The following is a 21,548-nucleotide window of genomic DNA, read 5'->3' on the forward strand; positions in this document are numbered from 1 at the left end:
CTGAAATATCATATCATAGCATATATCATAATATCTGAAACATCAATATCATGTGAATTTTCTTGCAGGTGTAATGTCCAAACTCTACCTGCACCTATATGTAAATTAATAACATGTGAAATTTGACGTCTTGTATCACATTATTCTTTTCACATGCAAAATCAAAAACCATGTGACTATGCATCAATTAATCATGTTTGAAACCTATTTGATATTATGTGATATTACAATTGAAGTGAAATACATGATCAGTATTTGGATTTATCACATGAAGTTTAACATGATGAAACCAAATGAGTCTATATATGTCTAAATATACGTTTCATCTATGTAATAAATCGTATGTACCTATACGTTACATTAACCCATTTAATCCCACAGCAACATTTAAATCTCAGCCTGGTGTAAATACTGTTGCTCCCATGGATTAGTATATCTAAGATGTGAGCTGTGTGAGAATTGAATTTCCATGTATGTACATATAAAATATACATAATTTTAATTTGAATAATTTTAAATAATTTTACATATATGTAAAAATTATTTGAAACCTATAGGAAACTGGAACAATTTCATTTATTGGCATATATTTCTAGCCCATACAAATATGTATGTTTATGTATGTATGCTTATAGACACGTTATATAAATATACTGTATATCCACCCAAAAGCCTGCCAATATGTTATTATATATAGTGTCTTCCAAAAGTGAGAAGATAGACATGTTTGAAATTCATGAGAAATTAATAAGACAAATATATGTTGTAGCAAGGTTAAAATTTGCTGTGGGAAGAATCCAGATATCTGCTTTGTGACAACCACCGTGCCCCATACCCTGCAGGACTACTGGGGGTACAGTGCACTGCACCTACAGGGTGGTCATTAACTGCACAACTCACTTCTCTCGTGGTGTAACATGCTTTTTCTATAAATGGACTATAAGCCACCAGAGACATTGCAGAGTTACTGTTAAGAGCAGTAAAACTAGTCACCACACGCAGATTTAGTTTACATTCACTACACAATCTACTCAGCTTATATCCGTGAACGCTTTGCCTCAGAGTGCACTGGGTTAACGTTCCACCCACTAAAACCTAACAATAATTCCACCCACTTATCCCAAACATGCTACAATATATATAGATTTTTAAAAAACATTGTTTTAATGAATTTGCATATATAAATTAAATATATGCTGTTAACATATATGGTCGTCTCATGTCATACCATCTAAAAATTCATCATATAGATATTTCTAATATATCTACATAAACAAATTTTACTATGGGTATTTCATATATGTTATAAACGTATATCTTCATATATACAGAGGGATACATGTCTTACATTACATTTTTGTATGGGAGGATTCACTATTTAATATTTCACATTGAACAAAAACACTGCTGAAGCAAAACAAAATGGAAACTTATTTTAAAAAGCTGACAATAGCTCATAAATCAAACCCAACTAAATCAAATCTCATAAAAAAATGACAGAGATTCAAGAGGGAAAAGACATTTTGACATCTCTGTAACGCCTTGATAACCTCAAATTTGGAAAAACCATTAAAAATGTGAGTTTGAGTTCACGGTGACCTCACAAAACATGATTTTGGCCTTGTGAACCCAACATCTAGAGAACTTCTTGAGGGAATTTCTTCAAATTTGGCACAAACGTTCACTTACACTCAAGGGCAAACTGATTAAATTTTGGTGGTCAAAGGTCAAAGGTCAAGGTCAGTGTGACCTCACAAAACACTTTTTAGACTTTACACTGCATTTTGACAAAATTTCACACAAATGGTTCATATTTCATACGACTCCTGGCCCAAAACAACCTCCACTTATAGTTTTTCAGTCCTTCATTTTTCTTTAATCATCTGTGTGTTGCATCTCTCAGGAGGTTTTTGACTTATTTGGCTCACATATTGTAAAATGTTAATGTTATGTTGATTTAGTGAGAGCTATATGTTTACTAAGTGGGAGTCCACCTTGACTCAGCTTTGATCTGAGAAAAACAGACGTGGAACAAAGCTGCGGGGCTGTTAAATGTGCAGAGTGCTGAGTGCAATACATCAACCCGGTGATGCTTGTTTTGTACAGCATAAGAACATAAAGTACATAACATCTCTGTTCACTTCACACTTCACAATGTCCAAATGTCTCCCGTTTTTGTCCCTTTTGCAGGTTACTTAACTGTTTCCATTGAGCCGCTTCCTCCTGTTGTGATTGGAGACACAGTCACACTCAAGTGCAACTTCCAAACAGACGGCAGCCTCCGAGAGATCGTGTGGTTTCAGGTGAGCATGCAGGTGAACTGAACTCTCAGTATATGGCTGATGAGAGTCCCTCCTTCTCCCGCTCTCAGTATGTCTGTCTGAAAACATCCATGTTTGGTGTACAGTCATACAGAGCAGTGGTCGTGTGCAGTAAATGTTTAAAGCTCTATCTGGAGCTCAGGCTGGCAGGAGACTAAACACAGGAGCAGCTGGGTGTCGATCATGGTGGATGGTGAACGGCATGCTGGGGGACTGGGTGGTGGCTGGGAACCTGTGGATGAGGCTGGTTGCTGATGGGAGGGATGCCAGCTGAGTGGAAAACAGACTGGAGGCTAGCTGACTCAGGAACAGGAAGTAGGTTAGCAGACAGACAGGCTGAGAGACTGTCTATGAATCAGGGGAGTTAATAAAGTTCAGACAATGGCTCCTTTAGCAGCATTTCTCAGGCACTTCCTGTGGCCTAACCTTGGAAGGCAGCTGAGATTCTTGCGAGCAAGAATCCAGGCTCCGAGCGATTCACTTGTGGCCAAAACACTGCAATTCCAAAACTGCTTTGTATGAGGGAGGAACAACTGGCAGCTATGGAGAAGCGAATGCCTTTTATGTACAACTTTTCTTTACAAGGATGGTGAAAGTTCTCTACCAACATGCTAACTAGCTTTCAAAGCTCCAACGAAGCCCTCACAGATGGTTGTGTGTAACAAACCATCTGGCGTGTTAGGTTCAGAGCAGTCTCAGTGTCTTCTCTCTTCCCCTCCACAAACAAACACACAAAGGAACACGACAGCTCAAATCATTTGTCATCAAATAAAATGTCTTCTGGGTCCAAACTGTTAGACAGAAGCCAAGAACAACACACAAGAAGGGAAGAATTCAGACACACAGAGTCCTGCCGATGCAGTAAAGTTGTCTTCAGATGGGTGGATGAACTGCAGCCGGGGAAGGCAGGAAACTAATCACGGCAAATCCAAACATTATGAACTACCAGGACATGAACAGGAAAATGAACAGATGAACTGACAAAGAGCTGGTGACAAAGGCTGATCAGAGGCCTCATGTACAAACACAAAAACCTTAAGTAGTGATCTTCCTCTCGGACGGTTTAAGCCAGAAACTGTCATGTCCAGCTCTGCTTCCTCCTGCGGCTTGTTTTATTTTGAAATCACCAACTCTACTTTCATTTCAGTTTCACTTTGTTCCCTTGTGTGTTTCCCGCCCTAGTGTGTTGCACCTGCACCATCTTTCCTAGTGTAGTTGTTTTCTAGTGTACGACTGTAGTTCTGTTTTTGACCCCTTTTTGGATTCGCCTGCCTGTATTGAACTGACTACCTGTGTACCTTGTGGTTTTCAGTCCTCATCCTGTAGTTTCAGTGGATGACAGAGACATGCTGTTTTTTTTCCTGTTAAACTTGAAAAAAAGCCCCTGACTGTTTATGTGAGTAATTTACTTCTGTCAATAACCTAATATGTAAGTTGGAAAATATTTGGATAGTCTCACCTTTTGCTTGGTGCAGTGCTTCATTCCATCTGAGTGTATATTGAAAATAGTGTAAGGTAACTAGTGTATGAAATTAATGAAATACTACTGTAAATTATTTTACTCATTTCAATCAAGAGAAACTGCATAATGTACAAGAAGAACACCTCATTCTGGTGCAGGGCATGACAGAACCCCCCCACATTAACATTCTGTGTATTTTCTGTTACTATTAAAGCCAGAGGGCAGTGATGAATAAAACCTTTTTTTTCTGGATTCTGCCTCTGAAAGCAGCTCCTTACCCACTGAAATTTCTCTTTTGGTTAGCTGCCATTTTTCCTGATTCTGAAGTCCAGGCCTTCATACTCATTAGCATATAAAATTTAGGGCGTAAAGACAATGGAGGGTGGTTTTCGTGCATGTGCGCTCAATTTCACGTTAAGTGCGTGGAATCCTGCGTGCACACGGTTTCACACATCTGAATTTTTTTGGTGCATACACAGCTTTCCACTTTCTTGTTTCAGTATTTGTACATAAAGAAACTAGAAAGGTGTAGGTGAGCAGGGATCTCAGGTGACTTCAAATAGGCAACTGATGACAAAGAAAACTGGTGGGAAAAACACAAAGGCTAGGCACATAGGTGAAGTCATTTCAAAATAAAACAGGAAATACTACATAAAAAATCCGGACGTCACTCAGATCTTGACACTAACATGCTCTCACTGTCTCAGGTTATTGAAGGAGGCGGCGTCAAGCAGAAAATTTTCACCTATGATGCAATGTACAACACCACTTACTCCCACTTGGAGGACATCCACAGACATGATGACCTGGTCTACCAGTCAACTGTGCGGTAAGGCAGGCTACTACAACTGTGCAAGACGTGTTCTGGTCAGAAAAATTCATCAATCCATTAGCTTTACTTCTTATCTTTGAGGGTCTGGAGCCAATCCCAGCTGTCACTGGGTGATAGGTGGGGTACATGCTGGACAGGTGGCCAGTCTATCACAGGGTTGACACATAAACAAGATGTATGTTGTTATCTGGGCTGTAAGCTAACAGTGCTAACAGGAAGGAAGGATCAGAGGGAAGGTGGTTGTAAGCGGAAGTGAGATTTCAGCAGTCTAATATTAAAAAAATGAAATGCTAAAAGCTGTAGTGTCTGTGTATATGAACAGGCTTCCTGAGGTCCAGATGGACGATGACGGCCTGTACGAGTGCCACGTGGGGATCTATGACAAGAGCTCCAGAGACAAAGTGATTCTAGCCTCAGGCAGCATCATCCTCAATGTCATAGGTATGTATTCATTCCTGGGGTCTCGGGAAATTTAAATATAAATAGAGGAAAAGTCAGGGCATCACCAAACCATAGACATCTGCATGGTAATCAGTCCAGCTGTTGTTGAGATATTTCAGATTTGCAGGAACTGTTTCTTTGTGACTCAAGTCGGGTGCAGCTTTCTGTGTCCAGATCATTAAAATAAACAATAATGGGAAACACTGGAAACTGAAAATTCCCATTTCATTTCAAAACTGAGAATTCAGGAATCAAGAATTCTGGGATCGACTGATGAATTTCTGTGACAGGCTGCTGCACCTGTTGCATTATGATGCTTGTGTTTTCACAACCTCTTCTGCCTCTGTTAGAATGAAGGAGCTGTCCCCCAGGATATGCACAAGGAAGCCGAGAAAGGCCACACTCACAAATATTTTTTTATATCGTTATCTCGCGATAAGAAAGCTCGTTATCTTGAGATACTGAGATATTACTGGATAATTATTCTGTTGTCTTGAGAAAACAAGAAATTCATCTTCTGTATATGCATGACACCATGATTATTGTGCTGTATGAGACCAAGAGAAACTGCATTGACTGCAATAACCCCACCCTCTTCAGCATCATGGGGAAGGTCTTCACCCACATTGCACTTGCCAGCCTCCAACTCCAAGCAAACTTTGTTGGCCCTGAGTCACAGTGAGACTTTCGGACAGCAAAAAACATGGTACATAAGAAACAAATGTCAGGGGCAGAGGAGACCCTAACCCTAACCTCCCAAAGGCCTTCGACCTTATCAGCAGAGATTATCTCTGCAAGATGCTCGCACAAATTGGCTGCCTCCCAAAACTCCCTACCCTGAAAAGAATTTCCAGTCTGCAGCAGAGAGACGCAGGGCTGTGTTCCTCCATCAATACTCCTCTGAATTTCCTTCTCTCTCCTGCTGACAGTAAACTCTTCAACCAAAGACCAAAGTGACCACTGTGCTCCTGAAGGAAATACTATTTGCCGATGCATGCTTGTGAAGCGTTCGCCTTCACCTTTAGCCACCATCAACAACAAAATCCTTCACTGTGTCAACTCATTTACATACCTCAGGTCCACAATGTCCACTCACCAGATGTGGGGCTGAGCACCCAATGACTGCCGCAGTGAAAGCCAAGCCGTCGAAGAGTGTGCTCCAACTGTAACCATGTGCACATGGTTTCCTACCAAGCCTGCGTCATCAGCACTCTGCTGTATGGTAGTGAGGCCTGGACCCCCCCAGCCTCAGCTCTGACGGACGGATTCCTACAGACTTTGGGAGGAGGAGGGATGTGTTGGTTGCTAACCACATCCTGACTGTCTGTACAGACATGAGATTAGGATCCATCTGATCATCTCATTCTCCAAGAACATCAGCGTATTTTCCAAAATGTATTCCTTTGATTCAAGTATTGAACTGATTTGCAGTTTTCCCTTTGAAGGTGCTTTTTGCAGCAGACTTTGCTCAGACTCATCACCGGCATACTAATTCATCACTTAGGACTGATTTCCTTTCTTTTCCATATAAATAACTAAAAACCTTTACTGTATATTTATTCTCCGTCAATGAATCAAAAGTACTTCAATGTTTGAGTGCCTGAATCCTGTCTGTATTTTCTCTGTAGTGCCTCCCAAGTCCATCTCTGTGGTGGCAGCCAACTGTCCGGCTCCTTTCAGCCGCTACGAGGCCCAGAACTTCACTCTGGTCTGCATTGTTACAGGAGCAAAGCCAGCTCCCATGGTGAGATGGAGCCTTCTCACTCTTTGTCTCTCTCAAAGGACTCAGTCTCTATAATCAAATTTGCATCACTGCTGTGTGTGCTATGAGGCACACATCCATTTATTTCTGATCATGGAAAACAACTCTAACATCTTTTAGATGTTAGACAGTGTCAGAAAAATGCTTTTATGTCGACTGCAGGATGGAATTGGAAGCAGTGCTGGATTTACTGTTCACAGAAAAAAAAGAAAAAAAAGAAAAAACAATGTCCTCGCTTTATTCTTGCTGCAGTGGATTGAAGTTTAAAATGAAAAGAGCTATTTACAGCTTTGGTCGATGACCCCTGAGTGACCTTTTTGGAAAATGTATTTCCTTAATATGAGGGGATTACAGGGCAGAAGCATATGTGATAAAATAAAAGTCCAGTGAAGAGGGGTCCTGAATGAGACAAAGATTTTTACTGTGTTTATCTATTGCAGTGGATCTCCTGTTTAACCAAGGTCACCTCTGCCTAACACCGGGCTGTTGTAGTTGTGGTAAATAATGATGATGGCGGACACCACCCATCTCCCTGGTCACATGACCATATGTTCAACCAGTAAACAAGATTAACACAGTAGCAACCAGCTGTTAGCCTTCTACTGACAAGCATCTTTATAAATGCAGCAGTGTAGATACAGTACAGGAGGATACAGAGTCTGGATGATGTTACAGCTCAGAGTAAAGTGTGGAGTCAAAACCACTGATCTCACTCAAACACACACAAACACACAGATCTTAGTTTTACTATACCCCCCCCCCCCCCACCCCCCAGCAAATGTTTTTATGAAAATGAGCTGAATTCCCATGTTTGTATCATTTAGAATAACCAGTGCTAACATGGTTTTTATTACGCCTCTGCACCGGCGACAGTCAGGGCCAGAGGCCTTATGTTTTTGGGTTGTCCGTCTGTCCATTTGTCCGTCTGTATGTGAACATGATATCTCACCTGGAGGGAACTTCTTCAAATTTGGAATAAATGTTCACTTGGACTCAAGGATGAACTGATTAGATTTTGGAAGCCAAAGGTCGAGGTCACGGTGACCTCACAAAACATGGTTTTGGGCCTGTGAACATGATATCTCAGTAACGCCTTGAGGGAACTTCTTTAAATTTGGCACAAATGTCCAATTGGACTCAACATTATGATGTCACAGCATTTGGTAAATTTTATCCTTATAGACTTTTGTGTTAAATTGTGTCATGAACGGCCATGAATTTGTGAGTTATGGCAAGACTCAAAAGGTCTTGAGTTATGTTTTTAAAAATATCAGCAGGTGATATCAGAAGTTAGTGCAGTAAGTTAACCTTCACACTCAAAGTGATGTGATTAGTCGCCATCAAAAACAAACAGGAAACAAATCTTTGAACTGATCAAAATTATCTGATTCGTCAAAGCGAGTCAGAGCTTTTGCTGTCATTTCAAATGGAGACTCTGTCAAGAGGCTCAGGGTTATTCCACTGTTGTGCCTCCACTGTCCTTATTGAGCTCACCTGTCTTTCAGGTATACTTCAAGCGGGATGGTGAGCTCATTGATGTGGTGCCAACTCCCCAGTCCTCCTCCTCAATGGGACACCGAAGCCAGGCGGGGCTCCGGAGCTCCAAGAGCAGTCGAGACCTTGATGACACCAAAGTCCACAAGTCCCTGTCCCCGCTGGAAGAAGAGGGGAAGCCGGCTCGACTGGGCCAAGACGGGCCCAATGGCCCCAACCAGGACCGGGAGCAGAGGTCCAAGTCCGACCCCAAGCCAACCACTGAGGTGATACCTGAGACGGTGGTGAGCCGCGAGTTTCCCCGTTGGGTCCAGAGCAGTGACCCGCTCTACTACTTCCAGCACCGGCAGCAGCCAGCAGGAGACGGCACCGTGGAGGTGAGAGCCCTGCTGACCTGGAGCCTCAACCCCCAGCTGGACAATGAGGCTCTGTTCAGCTGTGAGGTCCACCACCCAGCTCTGTCCATGCCCATGCAGGCTGAGGTCACACTGGGTGAGTCACGATGCTGAGCTAACTAGAGCGAACTAACCCTCTGTGTGTGTTAGTGCAGAGAATCATCTCCGAATCAAGTCACTCAGTCGCAACAAAATCAGATGAAAAAACGTTTACCCCCGAAAATGTTGCCTACAACCTCGCAGATGGAGACGATATTGAAGTATAAGTGGTTTCACATCAACTTAATAACGTCACTTCCTGTTAGCGCTCCTTGCATCTTGCGGCACAATGTACCTGCTAATACTGAAAAACCAGATAAACTCTGAAGTTCCATATATTTAAAAGGGTGGACTGTTAATTTAGTGATGGGCTCTACCAGTAAGGTTGTTCATGTTTATCTGGGTTCTTGTGAATGGAGGGAAAGTGGTGAAGTTTGGCATCAGTCACTTCCTCTTATCAACACAATTACTCAGATCACCTGGTTATAATAACAATGAAAATGCAGAATATACTAGAAATAAAATTTCAGTGCAACCAGAAATTCATGGATATGAAGAATTAAAGGGGACAAATCAGGATTCATTAATGTAAACAAAAAGGGGAAGGGTCATACTGAGCCTTTAGCACAGTTTGTACCTTCACCTCAGATGGTTTGTAGCATAGGTACATGAAAAGGTGGTGGACATGCACTGAGCTGGTGGGTAGATCCTGGAAATGTGGTAGCCATAATTACGTAATATGTATTTTTATGACTTTTCTCTTTTTCAGTACGGAAGCAGAGAAAGGTCATACTCGCAAGTATTTTTTTTTATCCCATTATCTCGAGATAACAAAGCTCATTATCTCGAGATAATGACATATTGTCAAGAGAAAACTATTTTATGTTTTTGGATAATGGAGTTTCGTTATGTCTTCACAATAGAATAATTATCCCATTTACTTGAGATAACAAAATATGTCATTATCTCGAGATAATGTTATGTTATCTCGAGATGAAAAAATATGAATGAATATGGCCTTTCTCAGCTTCCAAAATTCAGGCATCTGAAAGTTAAGTTTTGTCTAATTGTACATCAATAAACCAATGTGGTATTTTGGTTTTCCATCAGCTGCTCCCAGAGGACCCAAGCTGTCTATGAGCCCCAGTAGGGCCAAGGTGGGAGACACGGTGCGGATCGCTGTCCAGGGCTTCCAGCTGGGACCTTCTGCAGTGAGTTCCCAACACAGTGGCTTCTTTGAGAAGGGAAATCTCTGTGAAGTTAAAAAAAAAAATAAAAAAAGAGAGAAACTCTAACTCCAGATTTGGCTATTGGGTAGTTAAATTCAGTTGTCTGTAGTATTAAAGTATCAGGGCCTGTTTGCCAAAGGACCAGAGGTGACTGAAGCTTTGTTTTAGGGCCCCAAACAACCTGAGTCTGAGGAAACCAGCAAAATTGAGCCAGTTTCATCTTTAATATCACTTTTAAGAACTTAAAAAAATAAAAACACGTTTTTAATGGAAAGGGTTAGAATTCTCTCACCTTGTTCTGGCAGCCTGACCCTGCAGCTTTCTGCTCACACACCTGTGTGTGTGTATGTGTGTCCACAGAGCGAGGTCTTCCCTGAGCCCATGTTCACCTGGACCAAGGTCGGAGGTCGTCTGCTGGACGGCAGAGAGGAGCACGATGGCAGGGAGCTTATTCTAGACAGAGTCCCCGCTGAGCTGAACGGCTCCATGTTCCGCTGCACAGCCCAGAATCCTCTGGGCTCCACAGATACCCACACCCGCCTCATTGTGTTTGGTGCGTGTGTGTGTGTGTAGGAGGACTTGATCTAATCATTTATCTTTGTTCAGTGAGCTCACAGTAAATGTTGTTTTGTGTGTTTTTACAGAAAACCCAAGACTGAAGAAACATTTTATTGGTAGGTTTTTCTATTCTATTCAGATGCTTTTACAACTGTTACTATGGTAACCTCCCATCAGTGTAATGAACCACTGATTGAGTTTTATGTCCAGGCTCCTGTGACCGGCTGTTTGAGCAGACACACTAATTTACAGAGCCCCAAAGTGTTCAATATTCAATAAACACACAAGAAACTATAACATAAATAATCACATGAAAAATTTGTAAAATAATTTAAGACATTAAAACTCAACTATATAACATTATTTCAGCACTCACTATTTGAATAAGGTCTATAGGACATTTTAAAAGGCCCCTTTTCAAATTTATTACATAAAAAATTCCCCAATAACATTTCAACTTTATACCACTTTTTAATTCATAATAAAAACTTGTACAACCTTTCATAACTTCACTTTTTATTTCATGATATCACTGCTCTTGACAGTGGTGTTGTCACTGCCCTCTTACTGCCCTAGCCTAGCAAGCTCAGCAACTGAGCATTAGCAAGTTAGCTCCTGTTAGCTAGAGCTAGATCTCATTTTCTGTATTAACTGGGCTGAAAATGCTGCCTACCTTGCTAGTTAACCTGTGAGCTTAGGTAGGGCTGGCATCAAAACGAAGAACATATATATATATGAAAATTTGCATATTTTGCTTAAAGGTTTTCATGCTATCATTGTGCTCACTGTGCTATTATTAAATTTGCAACTATACCATTTTTGAAAGCCTAACCCCACTATATGTAATGGGTTTTTATGTTAATACAGATTCTTTTAAATTAAGATAATTAGTGATTTTAATCACAATTATTATTTTCAACTAAGCAAATCTGATTTAAAAAAATAAGTAAATAAAGTCTTACTTTCTACCCTGCAATGGACACACCCACACCCACAATACTTGTTAATATGATACATTTATTGCAGGTTTGTCTCTGCACATGAGATTTGATGACAATATAAATTCAGAATATATAGACTTATACTTTAATGGTTTAGTTGTTCCTTGAAGTTGGAACAGTTAACGTCAACATGTCACAGTCATGGTGAAATCGTATGAATCTACAGCAGTGCTGTGTAATGCATGCTCTCCTGTTTGTGTGCAGCCATCGACGCAGCGGTCAGTCGACGCTCGCTCACATTATCCTCCACGTTGCTGCTGCTGAGCTTCACTTGTGAGTTGACGTGACCTCTGGCTCTGCTGCGCCTCCACACCACCACCACCACCACCACCACCACCACCACCACCCCACTACCACCCCCACCTGAGGCATCCGCTCTTGAATGACCCCCAGAATCTAAACCTCCACCCGGCTGTTAGCAGCAACACTGAGCGCTGCGGGAACATTAAAGCTGCAGCAGGACCCTGACAGAGAGGACAGATACAGGATCAGACACAGAACTGAGATCCAGTTGCTGTGCACCATGTTGTCACACTGAGCAGCTTTGAGGAGAGGTCACACTCGGTCAGATTATGAGTATGTAAGATGCTCTAATTGTATCATACTAAAGGAAACCATGGATGTAGTGTGTGATGTCACCTAACCCAGGTGTAATGGTTTTGCAGAATGGTAGCCCAGGCAGTACCAGCTCTCATGTTTACACCAGACACTGGGACACTGCAAGACACAGTATCACAAAAATAAAAGGCTTTCTCAACTTGTTCATGAATATCTGGAAGGCAGACAGAGCCATGTGACAGAGCCATACATTTTTTTTTTCCCCTCATCAATCCAAAAGCCAAAAAGCCAAAAAGTTACTGTATATAATCCTCATGACTCTCACCCAAACAGGTTTCTATATCCAATGATGTTCTGGTTCGGTTTGGAAATAACAGGCTCCACACAGTGAGTGCTGAAGTTGAAGTGGTGCTTTATTTAAAGCAGTGTCTATGTGAACATTATTTTACAGAATCACAGAATGAGGCCTATCCTGAACTCCACGCCTCCTGTCTAGTTAACAATCCAAACTCAGCTCAAAAAAAATCTCATCTGACATCAAACCAAAACCCTGAAGGTCTGACAAGTTGTGTAGAGTTTAGAGACAGGCCTGGTTAGAGGGCGGCCCACACGCTCTGTTAGAGGAGGCCTCTGGTACAAGAGAACAGCAGGCTCGTTAAAAATGACTGTTAAATAAAAGTAGAGACACTCAGACCTGGAGGTCTTTGATTGAAAAAAGGGAGCGATAGTGAGAGTCCACACACACACACACACACACACACACACACACACACACACACACACACACACACACACACACACACACACACACACACACACACACACACACACACACACACACACACACACACACACACACACACACACTAATAGTCTCTTATACACATAATAGAGTTGTAAAGGCAGTTTGTTACATTGGACTTTATTTCAGCATCTGTCCTTATTCTCTATACTGTGTACAGTATGCACACTACTGTAGTGTTGGTGTGTAGCTCTATTTACATTTCTGTCTATTCACAAACATATAGAACAGCTGTAGGATGTGTACACCTGCTGCCATCAGCAGTCATAAACACACAGAACCTGCTTGTTATGAGTGGTTTGTTTTTTTACATATACACAAGTCAAACTAACACTGTCTTGCATATGTTATTCATGTAATGTACATGTATGTGCTCTGTCAAACATCGGGCCATGTCACTCAATCACGTGCACAGTTGCTTGACTTTTCCCTTTACTGTCAAACACATTAAAAAACAGAAGCCTGAAAAAAAATATATCAGTAAAAGCCGTTACCCACTCAGGATGTAAGAAAAGTCAGAATCCGTCAGGTGATCAGGACTCCAGCAGCAGGTAGTCCTCGTTCTCGCTGGCAGGAAGCATCAGCTGCTGCTCGTAGTACAGACTCTTGGCATAGTTGATTTCTTGAGAGATTTTGATGGCGAGACTCTCACTCTTCACATGGACCTGGGGGGTGGGGGGGGTTTAGGAGTGGGGTTAGGAGTAAAAGGAAGTTTCATTAACATCTACAATGTACTCCACAAGGTGGGTGACATTCCTGATCCTGGAAGCCTCTCTAACATGCAGGTCCTGAAAGACCAGGTCAGGGCCATGATGATCAAAGAGTCACACACTCCTGCTCTGATAAGGCTCAGAGATGTGACAGACTATAAATTTGACCCCAACCAATCAGAGCTCGCCCACTTCGATGACAGCTTTCCTTTATCTCTTGCTATTTTCTTGGATGGAGCTATGGAGGAAAATTATGTTTCATTTGTAATCCCCTGGTGTTTTAAGAGAGAGACACCCCCCCCCCAAAAAAAAAATCCTGAATCGCAACGTCTGTGTGGCCAGAGATGGCAGCTGTATGACAAATATCCCGCCCTCCCCCAGAAAAAGCCAGTTGTCTGCTTCATAACAGCAAAACCAGGAAACATATGAAGCCGATCGTGTTGCTGCGGCTCACAACTGAACCTGATGTGGTGGCAGGAAGGAGGAGGTGCGGACAGACTTTGAAGAAGCATTAAAGAGGAGGATATCATGCAAATATTATTCAAACATCAGACACGAACTTCTGCATTTGTTCAAGCGCTCTGGTGGTGTGAGCTGACGGTGTGATGTCACAGCGTTGACTGAGCTGTATAAGAAGCTGGGGCTGTGAAACCTTGTGTGTGCATAGTACAACCTGTGGAAAAGAAGCGTTTCAATTATTTTTAGTGTATTCAGCTGCAGCAAGAGCACGAATGTGAAAGACGAATGCAAAGGACGAAAAAGGAAGTAGAACTTTCAAAAATGGTTTGTAGAGGGCCTAGTTTTCAAAGGGTGCAGCTGAACCCTTCTCTGGGGGTGAAGAGGCCTGGCAGCACAAACATCTACACTCAGCTGGCAGTTTATTAGGAACACCAAACTAAAACTAAAGCAGTCTAATCCATTGGTCCTTTAATAAATCTTCCTTCATCAGAGTTATATAATATAACTCTGAACAATGCAACTTATATTGTTCAGCTTGTGTTGATTCAAATTTGTATGACTTTTATTTGGAGGCTGCAGTTTGTGATGCTGTTGAGTGCTGACAGTTTGATGGTTATTTATTTCTTCTTTAGAACATAACTACCATGAAACTATCTAAAGCTAATAAAATTTGATTTGTTACACTCTCTCGCTTTGATCTCTGTACCACAGCCCCTCCCCCCTCCGTCTCTTCACTCTCCAGCTTGCTCATGTTCTCAGTTTGTTCACACTGAACCCAACAGCAAAGCCCGACTTTGGTTTTCAATAAAAATAAACAACGAGAAAAGGTTGATTTTTTTGCACTAATATTGACACCAGAGTACTTCCTTGTTTTGTGAATGACAAGTTGAAGAAGCTGTGGTGTCTGACCAATCAGTGATGGTCAGCTGTACAGACCCCCCCCCCTCCCTCCAAAGGCTGAGACAGAAATCTAGAAACCTGGACCAATAAAACCCAAACTATCTGCATGGGGAAGGACAAGAGGAAACCATGTGGTCAGTGATGGAGCAGTCAGATGGGGGGTCTCACCATTGGTTTCTGGTGGGAGGGGCCAGGAATGGCCACACCACTGCTGGTGCTCTCAGCCTTCTTGGTGAGCTGCACATACACCTTTCCATGATCCTTGGAGACCAGACAGTGGTAGAGGTCGTCGTATTTGACCTCCAGGAAGATGGCCTCGCGGTCCACATAGTCCCCTGGCTTCAGGAAGTAGACCACTTTGGAGGAAATGAGGACGAAGTAGCTGTCGATGGTCTCCACGGCGATGAAGCTGGAGTGGGAAAACGGACAGTGAACAACTCTGTCTGATGGAAAAAAAAGGGTATTAAACACACAGCCGGTGAAATGAGCAAGACTCACAACTCAGAGTGGATGTTGTCAGTGAGGCGGAACAGCTGCTCCTGGCCCTCAGCCTGTATGGCTGAGTATCGAGGCAGGAGACCCTGGGGTCCTTTACAGCAGCGAGGCTTCCTGACCCGCTGCACACCGAGCCTGAACAACAAAACAAGAACACAAACACTTCACACAAAATACACAACACAGGTACTCTTCAAGCAGGAACCTCACAGAACTGAGATAGCGTTTTATATCTGTGATAGGATGAGTTTGTTTCTATGGTGACCAGGTCTGAGCAGAAGCTTTCTGATATAAGACAGCCAGTACAAAAATCCTACTTATTTTGATACCTTACTTTGAGAAATAAAAACATGTTCTTTTACAAATCACTTCTTTAAAATATAAATGTTTACTTTATCTCATCTTTTTATGAATATAATAAGGACACACTTTTGATAATCTTTTGATACTGAATGTATCTGCAGAGTGTTCATTGTTAGTGTTTAAAAGTGTGTAAAAAATACTGGGTTATTTTAATCTTTCAATAATTTTAATAACTTTAATTGGGTGAAATGTAGTGACCCAGTGCGATGGGTTGAAGATGCACCCTGAAACTGAGGCTGCAGTTTAAGCTCCCAGAAGAAAGATTTTTCAATTTTATACATTTAAAATGTATTGGGACATCAGGTTATACATGGCTAACTGCATATTTTTTGCTTGTTGCAATAAAAAAGTGCCTGGGTCATGTTTGTTTCATTGTTTCATCATTTCACAACAATTTTAATTTCATTTTAATATGAACAGCAGAGGCTGAGTGAAATAAAATTAGTCATTTAAATCCCAGTGATAGTGATAACCGAGAACCTTTAACCTAATGAAGTCTTGCTGCAGAAAATTAAGATCTGCACGTTTTCTCTGTAAAGACCTGAAAACTTCTCAAGTCATTTTTTCAGAAGCTCATGTTATACAGGTAACAGACTCCGCCCACCTGTGGTTACTGAGACTAGCCATGTCCCGGACCGTCTGTGCCGTCTCTGAGGCGAAATCCAGAGCTCCAGCCACCGGTTTGGTCACAGTTCCAACCAGACCTTTACCTAGGCCTGAGAAGAAGCCGCTGACTCCGCCCTCTGTCTTCACCCCTTCCACTGTGGAGGTGATGATGCTCGTCATGCCTCCGATGATACCTGGAGGGGAGCGGGAGTTTATTTAAAAGGACAAGTAGAACAGAAAGACTAGAGAGACAGAAGACAGAAAGGAGTCCAGCTTCTCATGCAGAACATGTTTACACTGATGCCTGTGTACAGTACAGCACAGCACAGCACAGCACAGCACAGCACAGCACAGCACAGTACAGCACAGCACAGTAGTAATAATATCTGTGGACACTGGATAAATTGCTGGAGCTTTGGAGCATCTGATTAATCCCTGAGCGCTGCAGTTATTTATTGTTGCAGGATTGAACTGAACATTGAATCCTCGTGAGGATAATTTGATGTATGTTCACTGGACTTCAGATGAGTGTGCATTAGATATTAACTGCACTGCAGCTTTACTGACTGATCTGCTTTTATATAGAGAGAAATAACCCTCCGCTGATTTTGTACTGTACATAAAAGACTTTGATTCACTGGATTAGTTCAACCAACAGCCAGTTTTCAAAGGATGCACATTCAGCAGCGAGGTAGTAAAGTCAAAGACATGACCGATTATTTTCTATGAAGAAATTAAACAACAAGCTGGGGAGCAGTAAAATTATTTTTTTTAATCAGACAAAGAAATGTTTCAGGTTGTACCATGAGCCAGTCCATGAATCCCTGCTACCAGGTGCTCTCCACTGGTGGCTCCGTGGTATCTGATGTACTCTCGCTCACTCTGGTGCCGGTTATCCATGGTCTTCCCTAAGCCGTCGGATAAAGTCCCTGCAAACTGACACACAGAGAACAGGAGGATGTTTACGCTACATGACTACTTCCACATTTTTTACTCTTTTTCCCAGATGTCTGTGACTGACAGAGTGAGTGATAAGTGTTGGTCTTTTCCCATAGGACGTTCCTCTTTAATAATGATATGGTGCTAACATTTCTATTTCTATTACATCATCAGGGGATGTTACTAAACATGGTTCAGACATATACTAGGTTTTGACCTTGTCTTGTTACTGGTATATGTTGATCCGTATATTCAGGAGATACACAGATAACAGGAACAACTGTACAAGATAATGCAACAATGCCAAGTAATAAATTAAAAGTCTTTGCGATGCACCAGTGTGAACAATATACAGAACGTACAGAACAAAAAGTAACAACACAAAGTCAGAGGCAGTTACACACAGCTGAGCAGAGATGTACCTTGGCAGCAGAGTTGGACACACCGTGGGTCACGTTACGTATAAGACCACCCACATTGCCGTACTTGATGAGCTCAGACACGCCCTCAGTGACATCATTGAGGAGGCCCATTGGATTTCCCAGGAAGTCCACGGAGCCCAGGATCTGAGCTGCCTGGCTGATCAGCTCCTTCAGACAGGAAACACCACACAGACAATGATGTGACAGTCACATGACACACCTATGTATGTGATATCTGTCCATGTAGCAGCTCATGAGTGATGGAAATTATCCTCAAAGCAGCACCGCCAAACATGCTTCATACAGGTGTGTGTTCCTCTTACCTCTCTGAAGTGCTTGAGGATGTCGTTGATGATGATCTCCTGGGTCTCATAGGGGTGCACTCTAGTGAACGGGTACATGTTGATGACAGCGTCTTCAAAGCGAACCAGAGGAAATCCCAGGGTGCCTTTCAGAGCCTATAGTGACAAAAAAAGAAAAACAATCAAATAAAATCAAAAATCAAAAACTGAAAAATGTTTATGCTGTTTGTTAGCTTGTAATTGGCAGTGGCTGACACAGTGTTAGTGGTTGTGCTAATGCAAATGATCGCTCTCTGGACTGACAAGGTTTTGGTGAGTAATGAGGGAGCAGCAAGTATCAAGATAGTTAGAGGAGAAAACATCAGAGGCTAGCAGACGTCTGTTAGCATGGTTCCTCAGGTTCTATGACATATGAATCCCTGGCTTTCTGAATCTGTTTTTATGAGACTGTCATTGGTTCAGTGCAGTTCAAGTTGGAAACACTCAGTCATGGTGTTGACTGATTATTTCACTTATATGTCTTGTATTATGTAAAGAAAATGTCATATGGATATTAACAAGGTTAAACACTTGATTTTCATCAGAGGGGGGTCTTTGAATGATTGTATTGAGTCTGACCAAAGGAAGAAGAGTGGTTTTAAAAACGAAGAAGAAAAAATGACCATGTGAGGTTACCTTGAGATCAGGAGGCAGCTTGTGAGAGGTGAAGACACTCAGCTTGACCTGAGGGAGGCTGATCTTTAGGTTTTCAAAGTAGTAACGTTTGGGAGATCCTGCATCCTCGTTGGGCTTCTCATGGAGGTTTTCATCCAACTTCTCCAGCTCTGCATTCAAACATGATTTATTTTTTTACTTTAAAGCAAATCCTACTCACAGTGACACACATATATTAACAAAGAGATTCAAACAATGAGCTACCGGCTTCTGTCTGTCCGTAACCAAAGAAGCTGAGCAGCTTGAGCAGCAGTTTCTCCTCGATGATCACAGTGAAGCGTCGGGCTGTCACCATGAGGTGCTGTGAACACATCAGGGTGACGTCATTAGTCACATGAGTCTAGTATCACTCTAACGCATCAGAGATGTCCAGTTTGTGATGTGCACAAGAAACCAGGAGTTAGTGACTGAATGTGACTCAGCATGAGACACTCACTCACTCACTCACCCGCTCACTCACCCGCTCACTCACCCGCTCACTCACTCACTCACTCACCCACTCACTCACTCACTCACTCACTCACTCACTCACTCACTCACTCACTCACTCACTCACTCACTCACCTTGAAGAGATCAGTGAGGATGAGGTTGCTGGGAACTTTGACGGAGTTGACCTGCAGGGCGGGGCCGCTTTCGTTGACACTGCTGTCACTGGAAGTGGGAGTGATACACAGCATCACAGGCTGGGTGGTGCCCAGCAGCTGGTTGTCCACCTGAGAACCACAACATGACAGAGCAAGTATCAAACAACACTCTCTACTAAAACTGGATTTACATGTAAGAGTTATGTGTATTATTATTGGCAGCACTGATCAGGCTTGATTGATCACACAGAACTGCAGTGTGTGTGTGTGTGTGTGTGTGTGTGTGTGTGTGTGTGTGTGTGTCAGGACTGGGCTCACTGATCATTCACAATATGAATCAAATTCTGTGTGAACCACTGCACCATTATAACAGCAATCCGCCAAGGTGCAGCTCACCTGGCTTATGCAGGGAGTGGGAGATAGAACTCTGATTGGTTCATTGCATGTTACACTAAAAACACTCCCATGAATAACTAAGAGACTTAGTACAACCCTTTTGAACCATGGACCGGGCACAGCTTCTGTATTTTGTGCCGTTAAAATAGCGAAAGTGATAGTCACACTCCAACGACCATGTCATACTGCGTGAGGTCTCACAGGGGTCCATTACTGGACACCTTTGTAGGCTCCATCTTTCTGTTTCATTATTTTACAAAAACGTGAATCTTCTGCATGAAATTGTGTTATATAAATAAAACGTGAACCTGATTTTATGAATGCTGTCATAGCTGAGGTGAGCTCACCTGGATGTTCTGGATGCTGAGCTCCAACACCTCGTTGGCAGCAGTGCGAGTGAAGTGCACGTCTATACCAGACAGTGTAGTGAACACGAGCTCCTCAGGAACCTTGTTGACCAGAGACACACCCAGACCTTCGTCCAAGTTCACCAACACCTGGGAGTCAATACAAAGGAGAAAACGTTTTTCATTAAGAAAAGAACTCTGAAACTGCACAGGGAATGTAACACCCACTGAGCTTCAGCAACTGGTCTCAGACACAAATTTAAATATAACAAATAAAATAAGGAACAAATAAGATTAAACATTAATTTAAAATAAGGAACAAGTGAGGATTCATTTGTTTTTTATTCCCAGGCATGAATGTCATGTAAAAAAAGTTCCTCATACCTCCAACTCCTGCTCGGGCTCTTTCTTCTTCACGTCCTCTTTGCTCTTGTCTTGTTCTGAGCTGGATGAGCTGCGGATCATCCTCCTCTGGTTGAAGTCACTGATCTGAAACAGAGCCAAGCCAAACAAATGTCTGAGGGCAGAAATGATGACGTCTGCCAAAATAAAGTAATTTGTGATTAACTGCCTACATCAGATGCATTGTCATATTCTCTAAGTGGTTACCGTTGGTTACCTGAAAGGTAAATAACACACACTGGTACATTATGATGAACACCTGACACTAATGCAACTAAGATAAACCAAACACAGACCTCCCCAAGGAAATAAAGCTGGCACAATCACAAACCTCTTTTAAACCTCACTTCTTAAAACTCATTTTTATAGACTTGGTTTTATGTTATGTCTTTTTATTTTATTTATTTATTTTTATCTTTTTATTGTTATTTTATTGTTTTTACCGTCTTTGCATGTGTGTGGTTTTTGATTTATAAATGTTCTTATTTAGCTCCTGCTCCCTCCTTATCTATAATGAAATATATTGTTTGTCTTCCCTCTGCTTCTGTCCTGCTTTTGACTACCATTCCTTTTTCCTTCATCTGTCAAAGCACTTTGTAAACCCTGTTTTTAAAGCTGCTATATAAATAAAGTTATTATTATTATAAAGTAGCACTTTCAGGATAGTTCTATGAGAAATCAAGCTAACAAGAAGAGGACAAAAGAGCAGCTGGATGAAATAAAAAAACTGGGTTTTGCTCTCACCTGCAGGACCCGAGTGGGTCCATCTGGCAGCACCTGGACTGACAGCACCCCAGAACCAGGTCTCATCTTCTGGTTGATGAACTGCTGTTCAGGGCCAGGCTCCATCAGCCCGGAGTCTGGTCCCAGCACCACCTCTGCTCCATCATACAGGCCCGCCACACCACCCTTCACCTTAAAGATACAAGTCATAGATCGAAAGTAAAACTTTTTATCAACTGCACCAAAACTAGTTCCTCAAACTAATTCCTTATTAAAGACATACAGTCACTT

At 42.1% G+C, this 21,548-nt stretch overlaps 2 protein-coding genes across 7 annotated transcripts in view; one reads left to right on the top strand and one right to left on the bottom strand.

The window, feature by feature from the left end:
• Positions 1-1,217: 1,217 nt before the first annotated feature.
• Positions 1,218-12,962, top strand: LOC139620052 (immunoglobulin superfamily member 21-like). Its single transcript, XM_071475203.1, has 9 exons — positions 1,218-2,303; positions 4,491-4,612; positions 4,938-5,056; positions 6,685-6,800; positions 8,324-8,804; positions 9,857-9,957; positions 10,336-10,528; positions 10,620-10,649; positions 11,739-12,962. Exons 1-9 carry the CDS (start codon positions 2,163-2,165, stop codon positions 11,819-11,821), a joined length of 1,386 nt encoding a protein of 461 aa, XP_071331304.1. The 5' UTR covers positions 1,218-2,162; the 3' UTR covers positions 11,822-12,962.
• vps13d (vacuolar protein sorting 13 homolog D) overlaps positions 12,488-21,548 on the bottom strand; it is a 54,093-nt gene continuing 45,032 nt past the window's right edge. For all 6 annotated transcript variants that reach the window (XM_071475171.1, XM_071475166.1, XM_071475167.1 and 3 more), the window contains 13 exons: positions 21,279-21,449; positions 20,517-20,621; positions 20,133-20,282; positions 19,369-19,518; positions 19,009-19,105; positions 18,766-18,914; positions 18,112-18,246; positions 17,789-17,956; positions 17,231-17,363; positions 16,426-16,621; positions 15,462-15,593; positions 15,132-15,372; positions 12,488-13,559 (listed from right to left, as the gene is read on the bottom strand). In XM_071475171.1, coding sequence (XP_071331272.1) covers positions 13,428-13,559; positions 15,132-15,372; positions 15,462-15,593; positions 16,426-16,621; positions 17,231-17,363; positions 17,789-17,956; positions 18,112-18,246; positions 18,766-18,914; positions 19,009-19,105; positions 19,369-19,518; positions 20,133-20,282; positions 20,517-20,621; positions 21,279-21,449 — 1,959 coding nt within the window. In that variant the 3' untranslated portion in view covers positions 12,488-13,427. The remainder of the gene's footprint in view (positions 13,560-15,131; positions 15,373-15,461; positions 15,594-16,425; positions 16,622-17,230; positions 17,364-17,788; positions 17,957-18,111; positions 18,247-18,765; positions 18,915-19,008; positions 19,106-19,368; positions 19,519-20,132; positions 20,283-20,516; positions 20,622-21,278; positions 21,450-21,548) is intronic.

The sequence above is a fragment of the Trachinotus anak genome, unplaced genomic scaffold, assembly GCF_046630095.1.
Source record: "Trachinotus anak isolate AG129_WGS33_773 ecotype Australia unplaced genomic scaffold, CSIRO_AGI_Tana_v1 ptg000004l, whole genome shotgun sequence".
Lineage (NCBI taxonomy): Eukaryota > Metazoa > Chordata > Actinopteri > Carangiformes > Carangidae > Trachinotus > Trachinotus anak.